The 18506-nt window shown below is 46.7% G+C and overlaps 1 protein-coding gene across 1 annotated transcript in view; it reads right to left on the reverse strand.

Annotated features, from left to right (window-relative positions):
* MTMR10 (myotubularin related protein 10) overlaps positions 1 to 8738 on the reverse strand; it is a 128438-nt gene extending 119700 nt beyond the window's left edge. The window contains exons 1-2 of the mRNA XM_075345680.1: positions 8460 to 8738; positions 8083 to 8143 (exon numbers count right to left, since the gene is read on the reverse strand). Coding sequence (XP_075201795.1) covers positions 8083 to 8143; positions 8460 to 8516 — 118 coding nt within the window. The 5' untranslated portion in view covers positions 8517 to 8738. The remainder of the gene's footprint in view (positions 1 to 8082; positions 8144 to 8459) is intronic.
* Between the last annotated feature and the right edge of the window lie 9768 nt (positions 8739 to 18506).

Below are 18506 nucleotides of genomic sequence, written 5' to 3' on the forward strand. Positions count from 1 at the left end.
CTCTCTCTTTTCATGATGCGTCCAGGACACAGCGAGTCCTGATCATGGGCACATAAACCTGGCACTCAGCATAAGGGGAAGTAGATAGAATTCTATCACTATAAGGCAATAGTATTGAAGTGATCTTAGATGTGATATTTGGGCTGGGCCGCTCTCTGTATACTGCTTTGTCTAAGTCTTCTCAGTCACTCACCACACAGAAATGTCACCAGAAATTACAGCGCAAACTTATAAAATTGACCTTAGACCTGATGAGGCTGGAGTATTTACTTTGAAAACCCATGCCAAATATATAGCTGAACAGCTTACTATTTTAGGATTGCAAAGCAATGCTAATATGGATTTTCAAAGTAAGTATACCAGCTTCATCTGCTCCAATATTTCTGTATGAAGCAGCTGTACTCCATGCACCACTGCACTAGTCAGGCTGCTTGGTATAGCCCTCCAATTGACTATAAAATGCAGTAAATAACATGAAATCCAAGGCATCGAAACTCCTTCTTTGTAGAAAAATTCTTTATTGGTCCCAGCATACACTGAAGAAAAAAAAAAAATACAAAAACAGACAACGTTTCGGCCAACGCAGGGCCTTTGCCAAGCCAATAAAAGGTGTACATAAGAGCTATATAATCAGGTTTGCATTCTGAAATGTGGTTCCAGATCCGCTGTACATGCGATTATACATCGGCACACGCGTCCACTGCAGGTCAGTCAGTGTAGCGTGACCCTGCACTTTAATAAAGCGCTGATTCCGCAGATTGCCAGCTCATTAAGTTACAATCAAAACATTTTTCGCTTTGCTAATATCTGTGCACAACTCCATTAATCATCAGTATTTACACTGCATCTGACACTAACAAAGCATCCAACTCCATTTCCTCCAGCTCCGTACCCCAGCCCTGACCCTATCCCGCCCTCAGGTATGCCCGCACAATACACCCGACAGGTCCGCTACAGGAGACATTTATACTAATATTTTAGCAGAAAATCTGAAAATATAGGAGTAAAGAAAAACAAACAAATATTCTCAAAAGAATCCTTCAATAGATCGTACAACCCTTTTACAATAATTGGTCTGACGTATACCTGCTTAGTTTCATGATTTACAGATTACAAAAGTGAGTACACCCCTCACATTTTTGTAAATATTTTATTATCTTTTCATAGGACAACACTTTGATACAATGTAAAGTAGTCAGTGTACAGCTTGTATAACAGTGTAACATTGGTGTACCCTCTAAATAACCCAGCCATTAATGTCCAAACCGCCAGCAACTAAGGTGAGCACAGTACACTATTTATCAGCCACCCTGTGAAGGCTTTGCTACGGACTATATTAGGAGGGTAACAATACAATGTAACATCCCATTTCTGTGCATAGCAATGTGGGGTATGGTTTTGAATGCAGCAGTCTTATTCTAGGCCACACAAGCGTATAGCATCAGAAGCGATATGCTAAAGACCCTAGGCTCCTACTCTGCTGTGAGTGTGAGCCGAGGGTCATTATACTGTGATCTCATCTTGCGATCGGATCACAGCTGCGGAGGAGAGGGAGAGAGTGATCTTTTTATTTCCTCCATTGTCAGCCTGTGCATATATCGCACTGCACTTTGGTGTCATCCGAGTGCAGTCTGATGTTTCACTCACACCCATAGACTTTATATGGGTGCGTGCGAGTGACACGTCTCTCACTGACACCCGCAGCATGCTGCAATTGTTTTCTCGGTCCAATTATGGCTGAGAAAGAGAAAAAAAAAAATCAATAGGACAAGGCTTTTATTACATGTGGTAACTTAAGCCACAATGTGTTTCCGAACCCATCACACAAATGGGCACCAGAGGCAGCGCCCATATTAACCCCTAGGCGGACGGAGAGCTATAGACTTATTTATTACTAGAAAGGACATGAAACACAAAGCAGGTTTTGTATTGCACTTCAATGGCTCTGACTATAAAGAACAAAGATTGCAGCCGAAAGCATAATGCAAATTCTCAGCTCAGGGTGAGCTGTGATATATGGAAATCATTATAAAAAGGTGTCCGCAACCTTCAACTACACAAAGAGCCTCGATAACGTTAATATTCATTATCACTAAATCTTGAGATCCTGAAGCGGGAAGTGACATCGTCCCTGAAATGTAGCGCTCGGCTCCTTGCTATACTGAGTGTGCACCCTCCAAACCGGATCATATTGCTCAACCCAAATTTAGAGTTATAAGTTATGGGAACACCTTGGAGCTCATGACTGCAGCAGAGAATAGCCGTAATGTATCCGGAAGCATGTCATTGTAGGGGCGTTTTATTATGGGACTGAATCTAGGCAATCACAATGGATATTCAGTCACATATCTAGCTGACGACATCCCAGAAAAGCTGTTGTGCGTGCAGTAAGAATGTGATAAAGGCCATATTCATACTTTCAGGAATCTATGCCTTATATTTCATAATCTCACGAAAAAAATTCACATGAAATATTGAATAGGAAATTAACACATTGAAGCGCCACTCCAGAGTTTTATTTAGTTTTTTGCCCCCATGGCTGGAGTGGTGCTTCTAGTCTAAGGTCCTGCTCCTTATCTTATACTCGCCCCTTTCACTTTTATTAGTGCCATTCTGGTCCTACGATGCCATCTTGTGACCACAACGTCTGACTGGCCTTAAGTCAGACGTTACTTCACAAGCTATAGAATAGATGCAAGTCTATGAAAGCCAGAATGAGGCTCTCATAGACTTGCATTAAAGAGTGACATCCAGCTAGCTTCAGAGTCCAACAGAAGCGAAGGTGATAGACGGTGAAGATGCCATTGGGTGTGTACAAGGGACTGCTGATAAGTCTTTGACTTTGTGATTTTTTTTTTTTTGTTTCTATGGTAACGAATGTTACATCACATGAAAGCCTTATGTGTCTAATATATGTTTTAAAAATGTTGTGTTTGTTGCTTATGGCAACAGTGTTCTACGCACGCGGGAAAACAAAATGACGGAGTCTAATGCGATATTCACAGCAACTGAACAGAGGAGTGATAAAATTCTTAGTTTCTGCAAGGAAAGTCCAAGAAGCATATTCATGGTGATGAGTCACAAAAATTGGGGGGGGGGGGGGGGGGGAATCAATGCCCTTCATATTCCACAGTTAAGAACTGGATTGCCAAATTTAAAACGGGCCACTTCAGCGCCAATGATGAGGAATGTCCTTTACGACCGAGAGTGGTTGTTGTTACAGAGAGAGATCGTCGATGCTGTGCACAACTTCGTACAGTACTGGAGAAATCGACGAATTTCCGCTAAAGCAATAGCAGACATCATGTGGATTTCCCGTGAATGTGTTTGTGTCATTATCCATGAATATTTAGACATGAGGAAGCTATCTGCAAAGTGGGTCCCCAAATGTTTGACAACAGATCAGAGAAGCATGCAAGTTAAAACTCCCCGGTCCATTTGTCAGCATTTCTGGACTGATAAGAACTTCCTTGATCGACTGGTCACTATGGATGAGAACTGTATTTATTTGTATGACCCTGAATACAAGGAGCAGTCAAAGAGTGGAGGCACAGTGGTTCTCCTCGTCCAAAGAAGATCAGGGTGCCAAAATCAGCCACTAAGGTGATGGCGTCTGTGTTCTGGGATAAGGAGGGCGTGCTGCTAGTGGACTACCTTCAAAAGGGTTCCACCATCAATGCAAGGTATTACATTGCACTTTTGGACCAATTGAAGGCAGCTCTGAAGGCCACAAAGCGCGGCAAGTTGTCCAAAAAAAAAAATCTTGTCTCCTGCAAGACAATGCCTCCGCTCACACTGCACAAGCGACCACAGCAAAACTGGCAGAGCTGGTCTTCCAGCTGGTTGACCACCCACCTTATTCACCAGATCTATCTCCCTTTGACTATCATCTGTTTTCAAACCTGAGGAAACACCTCAGGGGTACCAAATTTCACAGCATTTCTGATGCCATAGCTGCTACAGATGCCTGGTTTGAGGCACCACCGAAATCCTTCTTGTTGCTAGGCTTACAGAACCTGGAATACCGATGTAAGAAGTGTGTTTACATCAGTGGAGAGTATGTGGAATAAATGTAAAGTTTCATCATCCTATCTTATTTCTTTCTGGGTAAAGTCAAAGACTTATCAGCAGCTACTTGTATGGGTGGGGCAGGGAACGTAGATTAAAAGTATCCCTAAAAAGGAATATATCACCAGGTTTTTGCCACCTAATCTGAGAGCAGCATAATATAGGGACAGAGACCCTGATTCCAGCAGTGTGTCATTTACTGGGCTGCTTAGTGTAGTTTTTATACAAATCACTGTTTAATCAGCAATAGATTATCATTACAGGACTACTTGGCGTGCTGCAGGTAGTCCAGCATATTCATGAGCTCTATATAACTGCTAGATCTGCAGCAGAGAAAACATTGATTTTATCAAAATGACAACAAACAGCTCAGTAAGTGACATATCGCTGGAATCAGGGTCTCTGTCTCTACATTATGCTACTCTCAGATGGGAAAGCAAAAACCTGGAGACAGATTCTCTTTAAAAACGCTGAAAACAAAACAAAAAAAGCTTTAAAAGTTGTCCAAACATCCAATCAGTATGGCGGCCTGTCCCCAATACCATAGATACTGGCAGGATTGAGAAGATGTCTTGGGAGATGAGCTGACTTCTCTCCTCTCCCTGCTGAAAACACAAGAATACGCGGCCATGCTGAGGTGTAATGGGCAGTCAGGAGGGCTAGCTGGTGCATGGGCTAGCTACAGACCACTGCTGTGTAAGGTGCTAGAGAAGGCTTCTGCTGAGAATTCTAACACAAATCTAAGGCGAATCCGACCAATTACATTGTTTTATGTAACCAGTTTTTGTTATATGGTAACAACAAACAATATTTGTATTCATCAAGAGCAAACAGAGATCCTGAAAATATTCAGGAAACTAAACACAAAGGGCCCGATTCACCAAAGCTTTCATGCTGGACTAATATCAGGCCCCTTTAACCACTTCATTGAGGTGTGCAATGCTGTGCTTATATTTATCCGTCGCTCCATTCATTCCAGAAAAAGCCAAATACAGCAACCATGTGAAAAGGAACAAGCAGTGACCATAGGGTAAGAATCCCCTCTATCGCCAGGTGGCATGTGGGTGACCCGGGCTTTCCATACTCATGGACGCCTCCAGCCTACACTGCAGATGTAATGTGCTTGGCATAAGCCTCACGAAAACTGGAAACTTTGCATATTGAGAAAGTTGGAGCCAACTAAGGTTTGGCAGGTGCTGGAGCCACATTCATTTCCAAACTGCCCAGCGGCCGCACAACCCTCTGCCGGTATCACGGGCACCTGAAGTCCCTGTGCACACCAGACACTTTATACTACTGCTACAACAGACTAAGGCTATGTGCGCACGTAGCGTCTGTCTCTGCAGAAATTTCTGCAGCGATTTGAACAGCACACGTGCGCTTCAAATCACTGCAGAAAGAGTCCGTAATGAAAAAAAAAAAAAAGCCGATTCCATGCGCTCTGAGTGCAGCCCCTCCCATAGACAGAGTGGGGGCTGCATGCAGAGCGCAGGAAAGAAGTGACATGTCACTTCTTAGAACGCGCGCTTCGGGCAGCAGCCAAAGCGCTGCGCTCCAATACGCCACGTGCGCACGTCTCCTGCATAATCTTCATAGATTGTGCTGGGGACACAGGACGCATAAGGTTATCTGCATGCAAATACGCAACGTGCGCACATAGCCTAAGTAATAGAAAGTTTCTAAAACAACACGGTTTTATTTAACACAAGACAAAAAGGAGACAAAAACAGCACGAGAAAAAAAACAAAACAAAAAACAAACCTCAAAACGCAAGAAATCCAGTTTCGTTAATTGGTGCAGAAATGCTGCAACGTCAAAAACGCACCAAACACATTGTGGCCCGGAGCCGACGTGTTGTTGTTGTTGTGTGCCAGTGCTAGCCGTGGTTTTCATGGATAAACACCCGTACCAGTTATAGGCTATGGGGCCTTTCACATGTCCGTAATTTTCGCTAACCAAGCGGAAAACTGCAGAGACATGTCCGATTTTAATCTCAGGGTTGGAACAAAATCAGCGACACAAGTCTATGGGTCCAAATATCACAGAATGCAGACTGGAGAAGTGGAGAAACTCTTATTTCCCTTCCACTTACGAGAAAAACTGATATCTGGACCACACTGATCAAAGTCTGATAGAAAGAAAGAAAATCTATCTGATTTTCTCATACGGGGATAAACATCATACAGTGGTATGAAGGGTGCGTTCAGACTTGGCCGATCAAGAAACAAGCGCTCCTAGTCAGGTGATTGACATCCTATTCAGAGAGGCCGATAATTTGGAAACAAGCGTTCCTAGTCTAAACAGGCTGCCAATCACCCAACGAACGAGCAGTTAGATTTGTAAAGGGAACCTGTCAGGTGCTATATGTGCCCAGAACCATGAGCAGGTCTGGGTGCATATTGCTAATCCCTGTATACAGCCAAGATTCAGGTGTATACGGCTGACCGTGGCCTCAGTCTGGATGGTGCTGTTGAGCAAGCACTACCATGCTCGGTACTCAGTAGTGATGAGCGACTACTACCATGTTCGGTTCTTGTAACAGTTAAGTGGGCTTTACACGCTACGATATCGTTAATGAATTATCGTCGGGGTCACGGTGTTTGTGACGCACATCCGTCGTCATTAACGATATCGCAGTGTGTGACACTTAAGAGCGATCTTAAACGATCGCAAAGGAGGGCAAAATAGTTTGCCCGTGGAGAGGTCGTCCTGAAACAAAAAATCGTTTTTTAGGATGTTAGCGATATTGTTCGTCGTTCCTGCAGCAGCACACGTCGCTGTGTGTGACACCGCAGGAGCGACGAACATCTCCTTACCTGCCTCCACCGGCAATGCGGAAGGAAGGAGGTGGGCGGGATGTTTACGTCCCGCTCATCTCCGCCCCTCAGCTTCTATTGGACGCCTGCCGCTGCGACGTCGCTGTGACGCCCGCCGAAACGAAATACCGCCCCTTAGGAAGCAGGCGGATCGCCGTCCAGAGCGACGTCGCAGGGCAGGTAAGTCCGTGTGACGGGGCAGCGATCTGCCCGTGACGCACAACCGTCGAGGGCAGGTACGATCGCTTGCAATCTCGCTAGCGAGATCACAGTGTGTAAAGCCCGCTTTAGTGATGAGTGAGCACTACGATGCTCAGTACTCGTAACGAGTAGTGATGAGTGACCATTACCATGCTCCAATGCTCGGTACTCATAACGGTTAGTGATGAGCGAGCAATATGATGCTCGTGTGCTTGTAACGAGTAGTGATTAGTAAGCACTACCATGCTCATGTGCTTGTAACGGGAAGTGATGAGCGAGCACTACCATTTTTGGGTGCTTGTTACGGGAAGCGATGAGCGAGCACTACCATGCTCGGGTGCTTGTAACGAGTAGTGATTAGTAAGCACTACCATGCTCAGTACTTACTTGTCACGGGTAGTAATGAGCGAGCACTACTATGCTTGGTACCTACTTGTAAGGGGTAGTGATGAGCAAGCATTACCAACTCGAGCACCGGAGTATAATGGAAGTAAATGTGGAACCATTTTTCCAGGAAATGTTCCAGGAACAATGCTGTTCCCCTTTGACTTCCATTATACTCGGGCACTCGAGTGGCATCCATCCGAGCATGGTAGTGCTCACTCATCACTAGTCGGAAAGTCTTGGCTCGGAGACTGTACTACTTAATGGGCACTGCCATGATCACTAAGTAGAACGCCACGTAATCTGCGTTCACACAGGCGTCAGGTATATCCGTAGTCATCTGAAGCCCACCGTGTCAGGGCCCGCTCCCAGTTTTTCTCAATAATGATAAATGTGCCTGCGGATCACCTGTGTGTGATCACAGCTCCGGAGAGCCCCTTTAACCATACACATGCAGTGATGTACCACTTCCAACTATGTGACACGCTAGGAAGCATATGTGGAAAGTTTCTCTGCTGCCTGGCGCATGATGAAATCCAATGTTACACTTTTACATAGTGAGGGGCTGAAGAATACACAGACATGGCTCGCTCAGCGCCCCCCGCCCCCTTACCTGGCAGCAGCACGGCTTTCAGCTTCTTAATTTTGGTTTCCGGGCTAAGTTTGTCTTCATGCTGGAAAATATGGGAGAAATATATGAGCGACATATGGAATGGCGGCGTACACGTATAGACATCTGCTGCACATGTGCAACGCATAATGGAGATAGCGGGCTGTAAACGTGGACTACAACACCCAACAGGTCAGAACTGCTGCTGGGACTTGTAGTGTCACACAGCTGGAGCCTACAGGGTGCACTATGATTATATAGACAATGTGAAGTTTAACTCATGAGTGACACTTGACTTGCAGTGAGCCCCTCCCCCATTACAGTGGTAGAATACTAAGCGCTCTCTACAGTATATGTCTGCGATATATCCCATCACATACCTGAGGTGGCAGAAGATAGGACCTAAAGGTCGGCTTCTGCTGTCTAATGGAGAACATTGTGGCTGTGCAGACAAGTGCTCCAGGGACGAGGCTGGGTCCAGGCTCGGGCTGCTCCTATCCTCCCCGGACCTGTGCAGCCTGCTCCATGGCTGCCACACTCGGGCTTTTGTTGGATCTCAGGCCAGACATTTCCCTCTCCCTCTGTGTGTCTCACTCCCACACGCACTTTGTATTTGCATTCTCACTGATTTCCTGTGAGTCTGTCCCTTTCTTTTCACAGTCTGTGCACATGTGCAGAAAAGCATTCAGGAGCGCCGCTCCGGAGCTCTGCACTGCCATCTGCTGCCAATGTGGAGTAGCGCAAGGCAGACGCTGAGGAAGTTATTCTGTGAAGTAAAATGATGGTAGAACATATTTATTCTACTTTATATAGCGGTATTATTCCATAGCACTTTACAGATGTGATCATCACTGTCCCCATTGGGCTCACAGTGTTTGTGGCAAGAAACCCAAACTCCTTGCGGATTTTGTCCTTGGTGGAATTTGAACCCAAGACTGCAGCACTAACCACTGAGCCACCATACTGCCCTAATATCATGCTGGAAATGAGAGCATACACTATATTAGTGCTGAAGTGCACATTTGGTGCTGGCTTTTTGTTTTTTCTTCATTGAATTGGTCGGTGGCTGACCCCCACCATGCTATGCACCCCAATTTGGGATGTATTCCATCTGTCTAGATTTTGGTGGTTGGTGACTGTTCACATTCAGTCATCAGGGCTTGTCCACAGGCTGTTTACTTCATGCAGCATTTGCTTGGACCTGTCCCGCCCACAGCCATGACTCAGTCATGGGTACGGGATTGAAATAGACCAGGTGAGTGCTGCTAAGAGCAGTTCTACTATTCATATGTGAGGCCGTATGGCACATTTTATAAAAATATTTTAGCGTAGGACTGCCCCAAATGAGATTTACCGTGGAGTGGTGGGGTGGCTCAAGAAATTGCATTTTTTTGCCAAAAATCTAATTTTTTTAATAAGTACAGTTGGAATTTTTAGTGCTGAAGTGCACATTTAGTGCTGGCTTTTTTGTTTTTTCCCAATCTGTATGTGTTTGCCATGTGGCAAGAAACCCAAACTCCTTGCAGATTTTGTCCTTGGTGGAATTTGAATCTAAGACCACAGCACTAACCACTGAGCCACCATACTGCCCTAATATCATGCTGGAAATGAGAGCATACACTATATTTCTTGTGCATTGACATGATATATAATTTTGGAGAACTGATGATCTGTAGTGATGAGTGAATATATTCAGCACTGTTACAAAAATATTAAGGTATTCAGGGTATTCGTTGAGCATTTTGGTATTCACCTCCTGAGTTTCCAGTCCCCTCCCCACATGTTTGGCGCCTGATTTTCAGCCCCTAAACATACGGGGATTGCCTGCCAATCACGTAAATGCTGTATTCATCTTTGCTACTGGCATTACTGTGATTGGCAGGTGCAGTGGTAAAATAAACATATTACGTATAGTGATGGGCAAACCTGAACTGTAAAGTTCTGGACCCGCACAGAGCACATAGTGTTCGTGCACACGGTCCTGAACACACGTTTTCCTGGGAAACCCGTGTAAGGCTATGTGCGCACTTACCGGATTTTGCCGCAGATTTTTCGCGGATTTGCTGCATGTTTCGCTGCAGAAAATGTTCATAACATCTCTGCAGTGAATCACCAGCAAATCCTATGGAGAAAAAAAATCCTGTGCGCACTGGGCGGAATTTGACAGCTGCATGTTTTGCTGCGGAAATCCCACAGCAAAAACAAGTGCATGTCACTTCTTTTCCGCACATCGCTGCGGGATTTCACTCCATTGACTCAATGTTAATCATGAAATCCCGCAGGGAATAACGCAGGCAGCAAATTCTGTGCGGTTCACTGCGTTTTCCTGCGTTATTCCCTGCGGTATTTCGCGGTTTACCTCCGGTAATGTGCATCGCCTGTCTGCGGTTTTGCAGGGAAGTGATGTCATTACAGGAAGAGGAAGCAGAGCAGAGAGTAAACACACACAGATCACAGACACACACACATCACAGACACACAGACATCACAGACATAGAACACACATAGAACACACATAGAAAGAAAACGGAAATATTGAAAAAAAAGAACGTGGGCTCCGCTGCATATTCACCGTCCAGCCGAGGTAAGCACACAGCGGCGGCCCGGTATTCTCAGGCTGGGGAGGGAGAGGGGCAGGGTTAATGTCCCCCGCCTCACTCCCCCTCCGGCAGCCGAGAATATCAGCCGCAGCTGCCCCGGCACTGTCGCATGCATTATGCGGCAGCACCGGGAGTGTCCTCGACTCTTCTTGCCACCGTGTAGCAGTGGTGGCAAGGTAATACAAGGGTTAATGATGGTGGGGGACCACCGCCATTAACCCCAGGCTTGATCATGGCAGCGTCTATGTGACAGCTGACATGATCAACCCGTAAGTAAAGTGAAAAAAACAGACACAGAAAAATCCTTTATTTTAAATAAAACCAACAAGCCTCGTTCACCATTTTATTAACCCCCCCCCCAAACAAAGCTCCGGCGTAATCCACAGGTCCGACTCCAGCGTCCTGCACTGCTGACATCCAGCCGCGACTGTCACAGACACAGGCTGAATGCAGCAGACAGCAGAGGTAATTACCGGTCATTTCCCACGGCCGGTAATGTGAACTCACTGCCGACCGTGGGAAATGCAGCGATCTGTCCTCTATCTATCCCTCTATCTATTCTTCTGTCTATCTATCTATCCCTCTATCTATTCTTCTGTCTATCTACTATCTCAGAATTAAATGACTTTTTTTTCTTCAATGTGCTTTATTGCATTGAATGCAATAAAGCACATCCCAACCCGCACGCGGCAAAACCGCGGCAATACCGCGAATAATACCGCGGTAAAACCGCGGCAAACCGCATGCGGTTTTCGGGTGCGGTTTCCCGCGGTTTTTTACCGCGGGTGCGGTAATCTTTGAGAGCATGCGGAATTTACACAAGGAAATTTCATTTCCCAGTGCGCACAGAGCCTTACAGTTCGGGTCCAGGGGCTGTAAAGAAAGCGCTTTATTATAAAACATGATTACACTTACAGGTTGCGTGACACGTCCTGGAGACCCGCTCAGATGGTGTCTCCTGGCCACTTCTGGTTCCGGGTCCGATCATTAACTTCCGGTGGTATTCACTGCACTGCTCGTCACTCGGCAATCTTCGACTTTTTTCGGCCGTGTTCGCGGTGACGTCAGGGTTCATCCGAGTTCATGGCTTAGCCATGGACTCGATTGAACTTTGACTATCACTGTCGACTTGCTTCTTGCTCTGTAGAGACACTTGTCTGTACAGAGCAATGAAGCAGAGCTGACATAGCTCTCCCTGCTTCTTGCTCTACATAGACGCTTGTCTGTACAGAGCACTGAAGCAGAGCTGACATTGCTTTCTCTGCTTCTCGCTCTGTATAGACACTTGTCAGTACAAAGCGATGAAGCAGAGCTGACATTGCTCTCCCTGCTTCTTGCTCTGTATTGACGCTTTTCTGTACAGAGCGATGAAGCAGAGCTGACATTGCTGTCCCTGCTTCTTGCGCTGCATAGACGCTTGTCTGTACAGAGCGCTGAAGCAGAGCTGACATTGCTCTTCCTGCTTCTCGCTCTGTATAGACGCTTGTCTGTTCAGAGCGGTGAAGCAGAGCTGACATTGCTCTCCCTGTGGATTACTTCAAACTCCGGATTGCTAGACTGTCAGATTGCGGGACACGGCTCACAGCAGTCCAGTAATCTGGTAGCTGAATTTACTGAGGGTAGCAGGGGAGCCCCCCAAGTGTAAACTCCGGTGATCTGACTGCCAGATTGTCGCAATGCTGTGCTGCTGTATCCTCCAGTCCAGCAATTTGGCAGTGGCTTCACTAGCGGTCACACTTAATACTGTGGGAAGTCCAGTAACCTGACTGGTGTGTTGTTGTTTTTTTTAACTTACCATTAACTTACACCATTACCAACCCAGGACTTGATTGCAGCTATGATTTTTGACAACTCACAGCTGACATCAACCCCATATATTATGAGAATGAGCAGGATAAATTGCCACAATTGGAGCATCTAATGGATGCAACAATTATGGTGCTGCTGCGGACTGCTACTTTTACCCTTGGAAGAGCCCAATAAACATGGACCTTCCGAGCCTGAGAATACCAGTCCCCAGCTGTCTGCTTTTTCTGCACTGGTTATCAAAAGTGGGCAGGAGCTCATGATATTTTTTATTATTTATTTAAGTAATTTAAAAACATAATGTGGCAGAGGAGCCTCTAGTTTTAGTAACCAGCTAAGATAAAGCACACAGCTCTCTACTTTACCTGCCCTGGTTATCAGAAATAGGTGGGGGACCGCACGTGAAAGTGGCGTAATACTCTGACAACATTGTTCCCAGAAGCGACCTGTGTTTCAGAGATGCATCCAGGCATCTTGCCCATACTGTTCCCATTCAATTTCAGCACTTTTCCACCTATTTTAGCATGTTTACAGCCCCACCACACATCCTGGGTGGGTCCGCAGGAAAATTATTCGAGTTTCCTATTGACTTGCATTAGATTCGTTATTCTTGACGAATACACGATTAGTACAAAATATTTGAGACGAATAATCTGAACTTGAATATTGCACTATTTGCCCTCTTTTGAGGTTGATTCACTATAACATTCTCCACAAAAGTGCACACGTTGAGTGTTTGGTGAGTTTTTTACTTTAGTATTTGTATCCAAAACCAGGAGTGGAGCATTTAGATTCGAAGTATAATAGAAACAAGTCACCACTCCTGCATTTTTTTTTACCCAGTCCTGGTTTTGACGTCCAAATACTGAGGGAAAAAAAACTCATCAAATACTCAACATGTGCGCATGGCCTTAGGTACATTTTTCCTATTCATTCCTATGGAAAATCCCCTTTCCTGTTCATATGAGTTTTTAAGTTTTGTCCCAGAAGAGGTTTTGAAAACTGCCTGTTGGAAATATAACAAGGCACATTCCACTTGTGGCTGTGGTCCCACAATGAGCTTTTGATTTTGCAGAATTTCTCACAAATGATGTAAATCGGTTTACTTGAATTTTTTCTTTGCATTTTTGTGTGCAAGCATTCCCAAATGAGGGTTGGGTAAGGGAAGGACGCACACTTGCAATTGCCCAATGTCAACATCCTCCAAAGGGCCTCCAGCCTTTAAAGCCAGAAATTGCACTGATGATGCCTTGGGACATTTGGCCAGTGGCCACGTGACCAAACTCTTCAGTTTCTCCATACTCCTGCGCAGGAGGGTGCGTGAGCTGCACATTTAAAAATACTGGCACTGCAGAGAAGTGTTTGTAGGTCTAAATATGTCAGCAGTCACCAACTGGATCAGCAAAATGCTGATTTATCGAGTAATTGGCTCATTATGCTGGAGCAAAAATCATTGTCCTCATCAGCATGTTGCCTGGTGTAAAAAAGACCTGTGCCACTGAAAACATGAAATACTCATATAGGGACAGAATGGTTGTATTAGCCATCATTCTGTCTCCATTATTCTTTGTGAGGCCAGGTTCACACAACTGTATTTTCAGATCCAATGAAGCCCTATAAAACATGGGATCGTACTCGAATCTTTGTGGGACGGTGCACATGTTCAATTTTTTCCTCGAACAGAGTCTATCTAAGGAAAAAATCACTGTGTCCTAGTTTGATCTGATTATCAGATCGCACTCAGCCATGCTAGTCAATGAGTGCAAGGAAACCATCAGACTGCACTTGGAGACATTTTTCTTCATCTTCGCCTCATCCAAGAAAATAGGGTCACACTATTCAAACACTCTGATCAAACTCTAATCAGAGTTTGATTAGAGAGTCATTCCGGAAATTGATCCAATGCTTACGGACAGGGCTGGCTCCAGGTTTTTGTGGGCCCTGGGCGAAAGAGTCTCAGTGGGCCCCATCCACACATAGGCTGTGTGCGCACGTTACTTCGTGTCCCTGCAGAAATTTCTGCAGGGATTCGACAGCACATTCAAATTGCTGCAGAAATGCTGCATAATGGATGCAGTGTTTCTGCAGAAAAAAAGCCGATTTCATGCGCTCTTTCATGCGATCTTCATAGATGCAGGGGACGCAGGACACATGCATTTACGCTACAGTGCAATACACAGAGTAAATGCATGAAATTCGGCAACGTGCGCATGACGCATCTATAAGGGATAAGCAGGTTATCCTGCAGAAACACCCCCCGTACTATATCTACCTAAATAAAGACGAGAACCACGACTTTATTGCAGGAATGGCCACAGTTTTATTTTACCGTATATATGTATACCAAAACTCGTGGCCCAACATGCCACTCAATTGTTCAACTTAACCTTATACATATATACCCGTATAACCAGAAACACCGATAGATCCGTCCGAGAGGCAAACCATCATTCCTAACCCCCCGGCCGTAACCTCCAAACCGGCCCAGAGGACCACCTCGGCCGTGATCACCCGGCCCAAGGTGAGGGGTAACAACGTTCCATCGTTAATTACCCCTACCCAGAACCTGCGGGACCTCCGCCCACAAGTTCCCATCCACTCCGAAGCCACTCCCCTTGAGCGACTTCGTACCAAACAACCGACTGTCGGTACTCCCAACCTCTCAGACGGACCTATCACCCCGCCACAGGCCGGCCAAGTGACACCCTTACTTGGCCCGAGCCCCCCACACCCCCAGTGCTTGCTCTAGGCCATCCCTCAAACCCAACATCCATAAATCCAGACCCACATCAGTCAGATGAACCCCATCTCTCCTCAGATACTGCTCCGTGGACTCCTCCAATTCTCTATGCCGCACCACCAACCCCCCATTTCTCGCCACAAACCTGCCAATAGCCCGGTTCAGCTTGCTCCGGGCCCTATTAATACGGTCTACCGACCTCCCAAAACGCCACTGCGTCCGAGCTATAATGTCTGACCAAACGATAACTATGCCCGGGAACGCCCTCCACAAATGCAACAGGTCCAGCTTAATATCCCTTTTCAATTCCCTCGCCGACCTCACTCCCAAATCGTTCCCCCCCACATGCAAAATTAACACATCAGGTACACGATCCATCCGGCTATAATAAGCCACCTCAGGGCGCACCCTACCCCAGGTCATGCCCCGAATTCCGAGCCACTTTACTCGAGCTTCCGACACCGACACTCCAAGCTGCCGACCGTCACGTCGCACATCCGCCCGTAACGCTCCCCAATACACAAAGGAGTGCCCGAGGATCCACACAAGACATGGACCTAAAATACAAAGACCACGAATAAAAACAGCAACAGAACAAGAAATTGCCCCACAAAGCCGGCATCAAACACCAACCTTGAATCCCCCACCCCTGACCATCACCTGACCAAGTGAGGCCTAATGTACAAACGGAACCTGGAAGACTCCCACCTCCCAATCCGCCGGATACAGTCCTCACTCAAACCCCACCTGGCGGCCTCCGTTGCCGCCCCAATCCGGAAAGAGTGAGACCCGTACTCACGTGGCTCCTCCCCCACCCTCGCTAGAGCCATCTTCAGCACCGCATTGAATTGATACCGCGACAAAGCCAATCCGTCCGCATGTCTAAGAAAAACACCAGGGTAACCGCCGCGCACCTTTAAAAACTCTGACACATGTAACACTGGGCACAACTGGTGCCCCGATAAAGCGAACAACACTACTAAGCGCCCCCGGCCCCTCTGATCCGTCTTAGAAAAGCGAAGCCGACATTCCACTCTATCCTCCCCCAGCATTACATCACCCAACAGCAAACCACCCATCGCTTGCTTAGTCGGGCTGACCAATTCGCCAATACGAAAGGCCCCAAAAAACGCCAGTACAAAAGCTACCGAAAACAACACCCGCTCATAAGGAGACGAACACAACTCCCCTAAACACCCCACTAAACGCACCAACAATGGCAATGACACCGGCCGCCTAGAGTCACGCGACTGAGCCCCTTTCCGAAAACCCTTCATCGCCTGTCGCACCAGAAAATCCTTAGTCGCGTCCCGAACCCCTTGCATCTGGAACAAAAAGGCCAACGCCGCCAACTTGCAACCAATCACCGAAACAGACCTGCCTTCCGAAAAATCCCCACTTATTAACATCAGTACCCCCAATACTCGACCCTTGTAACCCGACTCCATGAACTCCCTACTTTTCAACTCTGCCCATTCCTTCCACACCGCCTGATATCGGCACCAAGTAGCCTCAGACACCGATCTCCGAATACCCTCAAATGCTATACCGATGCCAGATCCCACAGCCAGTTCGGGCAAGGTTCTCCCTCCGCGTCCGCTTCCGGCACCAGCTTCCTGAACCTGCAAAACTGAAACCGTGATAGCGCATCAGCCACCTCGTTGTGAATCCCAGGCACATGCCGAGCCACCACGCAAATGTTTAACTCCAAGCAACGCAACACGAGATGCCTTAAATACCCCACAACCGGCGGGGATTTTGCCGACAGTGCGTTGATGGAATGCACCACCGCCATGTTGTCACAATGCATGCAAACCCTTCTTCCAGCAAAAACAGGGCCCCACAACTCCACCGCCACAATAATGGGAAACAATTCCAACAGCGCCAAATTCCTCACCAAACCTGCTTCCACCCAACGCTGCGGCCACTTTCCCACGCACCAGCGCGTTTGAAAAATTGCTCCAAAACCCGTCGCCCCAGCAGCATCAGTGTACAATTCCAGCTGGCTATTGGACACTGCCTCGCTCATCCAAAGGGTCCGACCGTTGTACCGGTCCAAGAACTCCTCCCACACCAACAAATCCCCTTTCATAATTTTTGTCACTCTGACAAAGTGATTTGGAGCTTTTACCCCCGCGGTTGCGCCCGCCAGTCTCCTATTAAATATCCGCCCCATCGGCATAATGCGACAAGCGAAATTCAATTTCCCGAGCACTGACTGCAACTCGCGCAACCGCACCTTCTTGGCCTGAGACAAAAACCGCACCGACGCCTTCAAATCCAACAGCTTCCCCTCCGGCAACCGGCATTCCATTGCCAGTGTATCAATTTCGATACCTAAGAAACATAAAACCGTCACCGGCCCTTCTGTTTTGTCTTTTGCCAACGGAATACCCAGGCTACGCGCAATCCGCTCTAACGTGAACAACAACAAGGAGCAAACCGAAGAGCCCGCCGGACCCACGCAAAAGAAGTCATCCAAATAGTGAATCACCGAATGGACTCCTGCCACCTCCTTGACTACCCATTCCACAAACGTACTGAATGCCTCAAAATAAGCACACGAAATGGAACAGCCCATCGGCAAGCAACGATCCACATAGTATTCACCATCCCACATACACCCTAAGGCCTGTGCCACACATCCGTGCCTCCGGTACGTTTTTGGCATTTTTTGCACGTACCGGAGACACGTGCTGATGTTGACATACTATTTGTAATGTAAAAAGCCTCACGTCAGTGTTTGCGCACGGAGCGTGTGTCCGTTCCGTGCGTACGTTTGTGCGTGTCGAAAAAGCGCTGACATGTCCGTTTTCCACCGGCATCACGTCCTCACGGATCCATTAAATCCTATGGGTCCGTGTTTACACGTACGTGATACGGATGGCCTCCGTATGCTATCCGTGTGGTCCGTGTCCGTGTTTTAATTAGAAAGTTTGTTACACTCTGAAATACTTTCAGGTGGCGTTGCTAACATATTTTCTTGCACAAAACTAACTGTGCATTTGCAGAAGGAGTGAGCAAGCAAGAAGTTGGAGTTCTGTGTATTGCAAGATCTATTTTGAGCAAACTTTCGTCTTCGAAATATAATAATGGCACCACGGGTGGACACGGAGAAACTTATAACAGCTGTCGAGACTCACCCACCATTATGGGATACACGTGTAGATGGTTACCATGACCGACTGACAGTTGATCGCCATTGGAATCAAGTAGCTGAGGAAGTGTACCCCAATAATGCATGGTCTAGATGTTCTCCTGCAAAGCGTGCTAAATATGGT

This window comes from Anomaloglossus baeobatrachus, chromosome 4, assembly GCF_048569485.1.
Source record: "Anomaloglossus baeobatrachus isolate aAnoBae1 chromosome 4, aAnoBae1.hap1, whole genome shotgun sequence".
NCBI classification, from domain to species: domain Eukaryota; kingdom Metazoa; phylum Chordata; class Amphibia; order Anura; family Aromobatidae; genus Anomaloglossus; species Anomaloglossus baeobatrachus.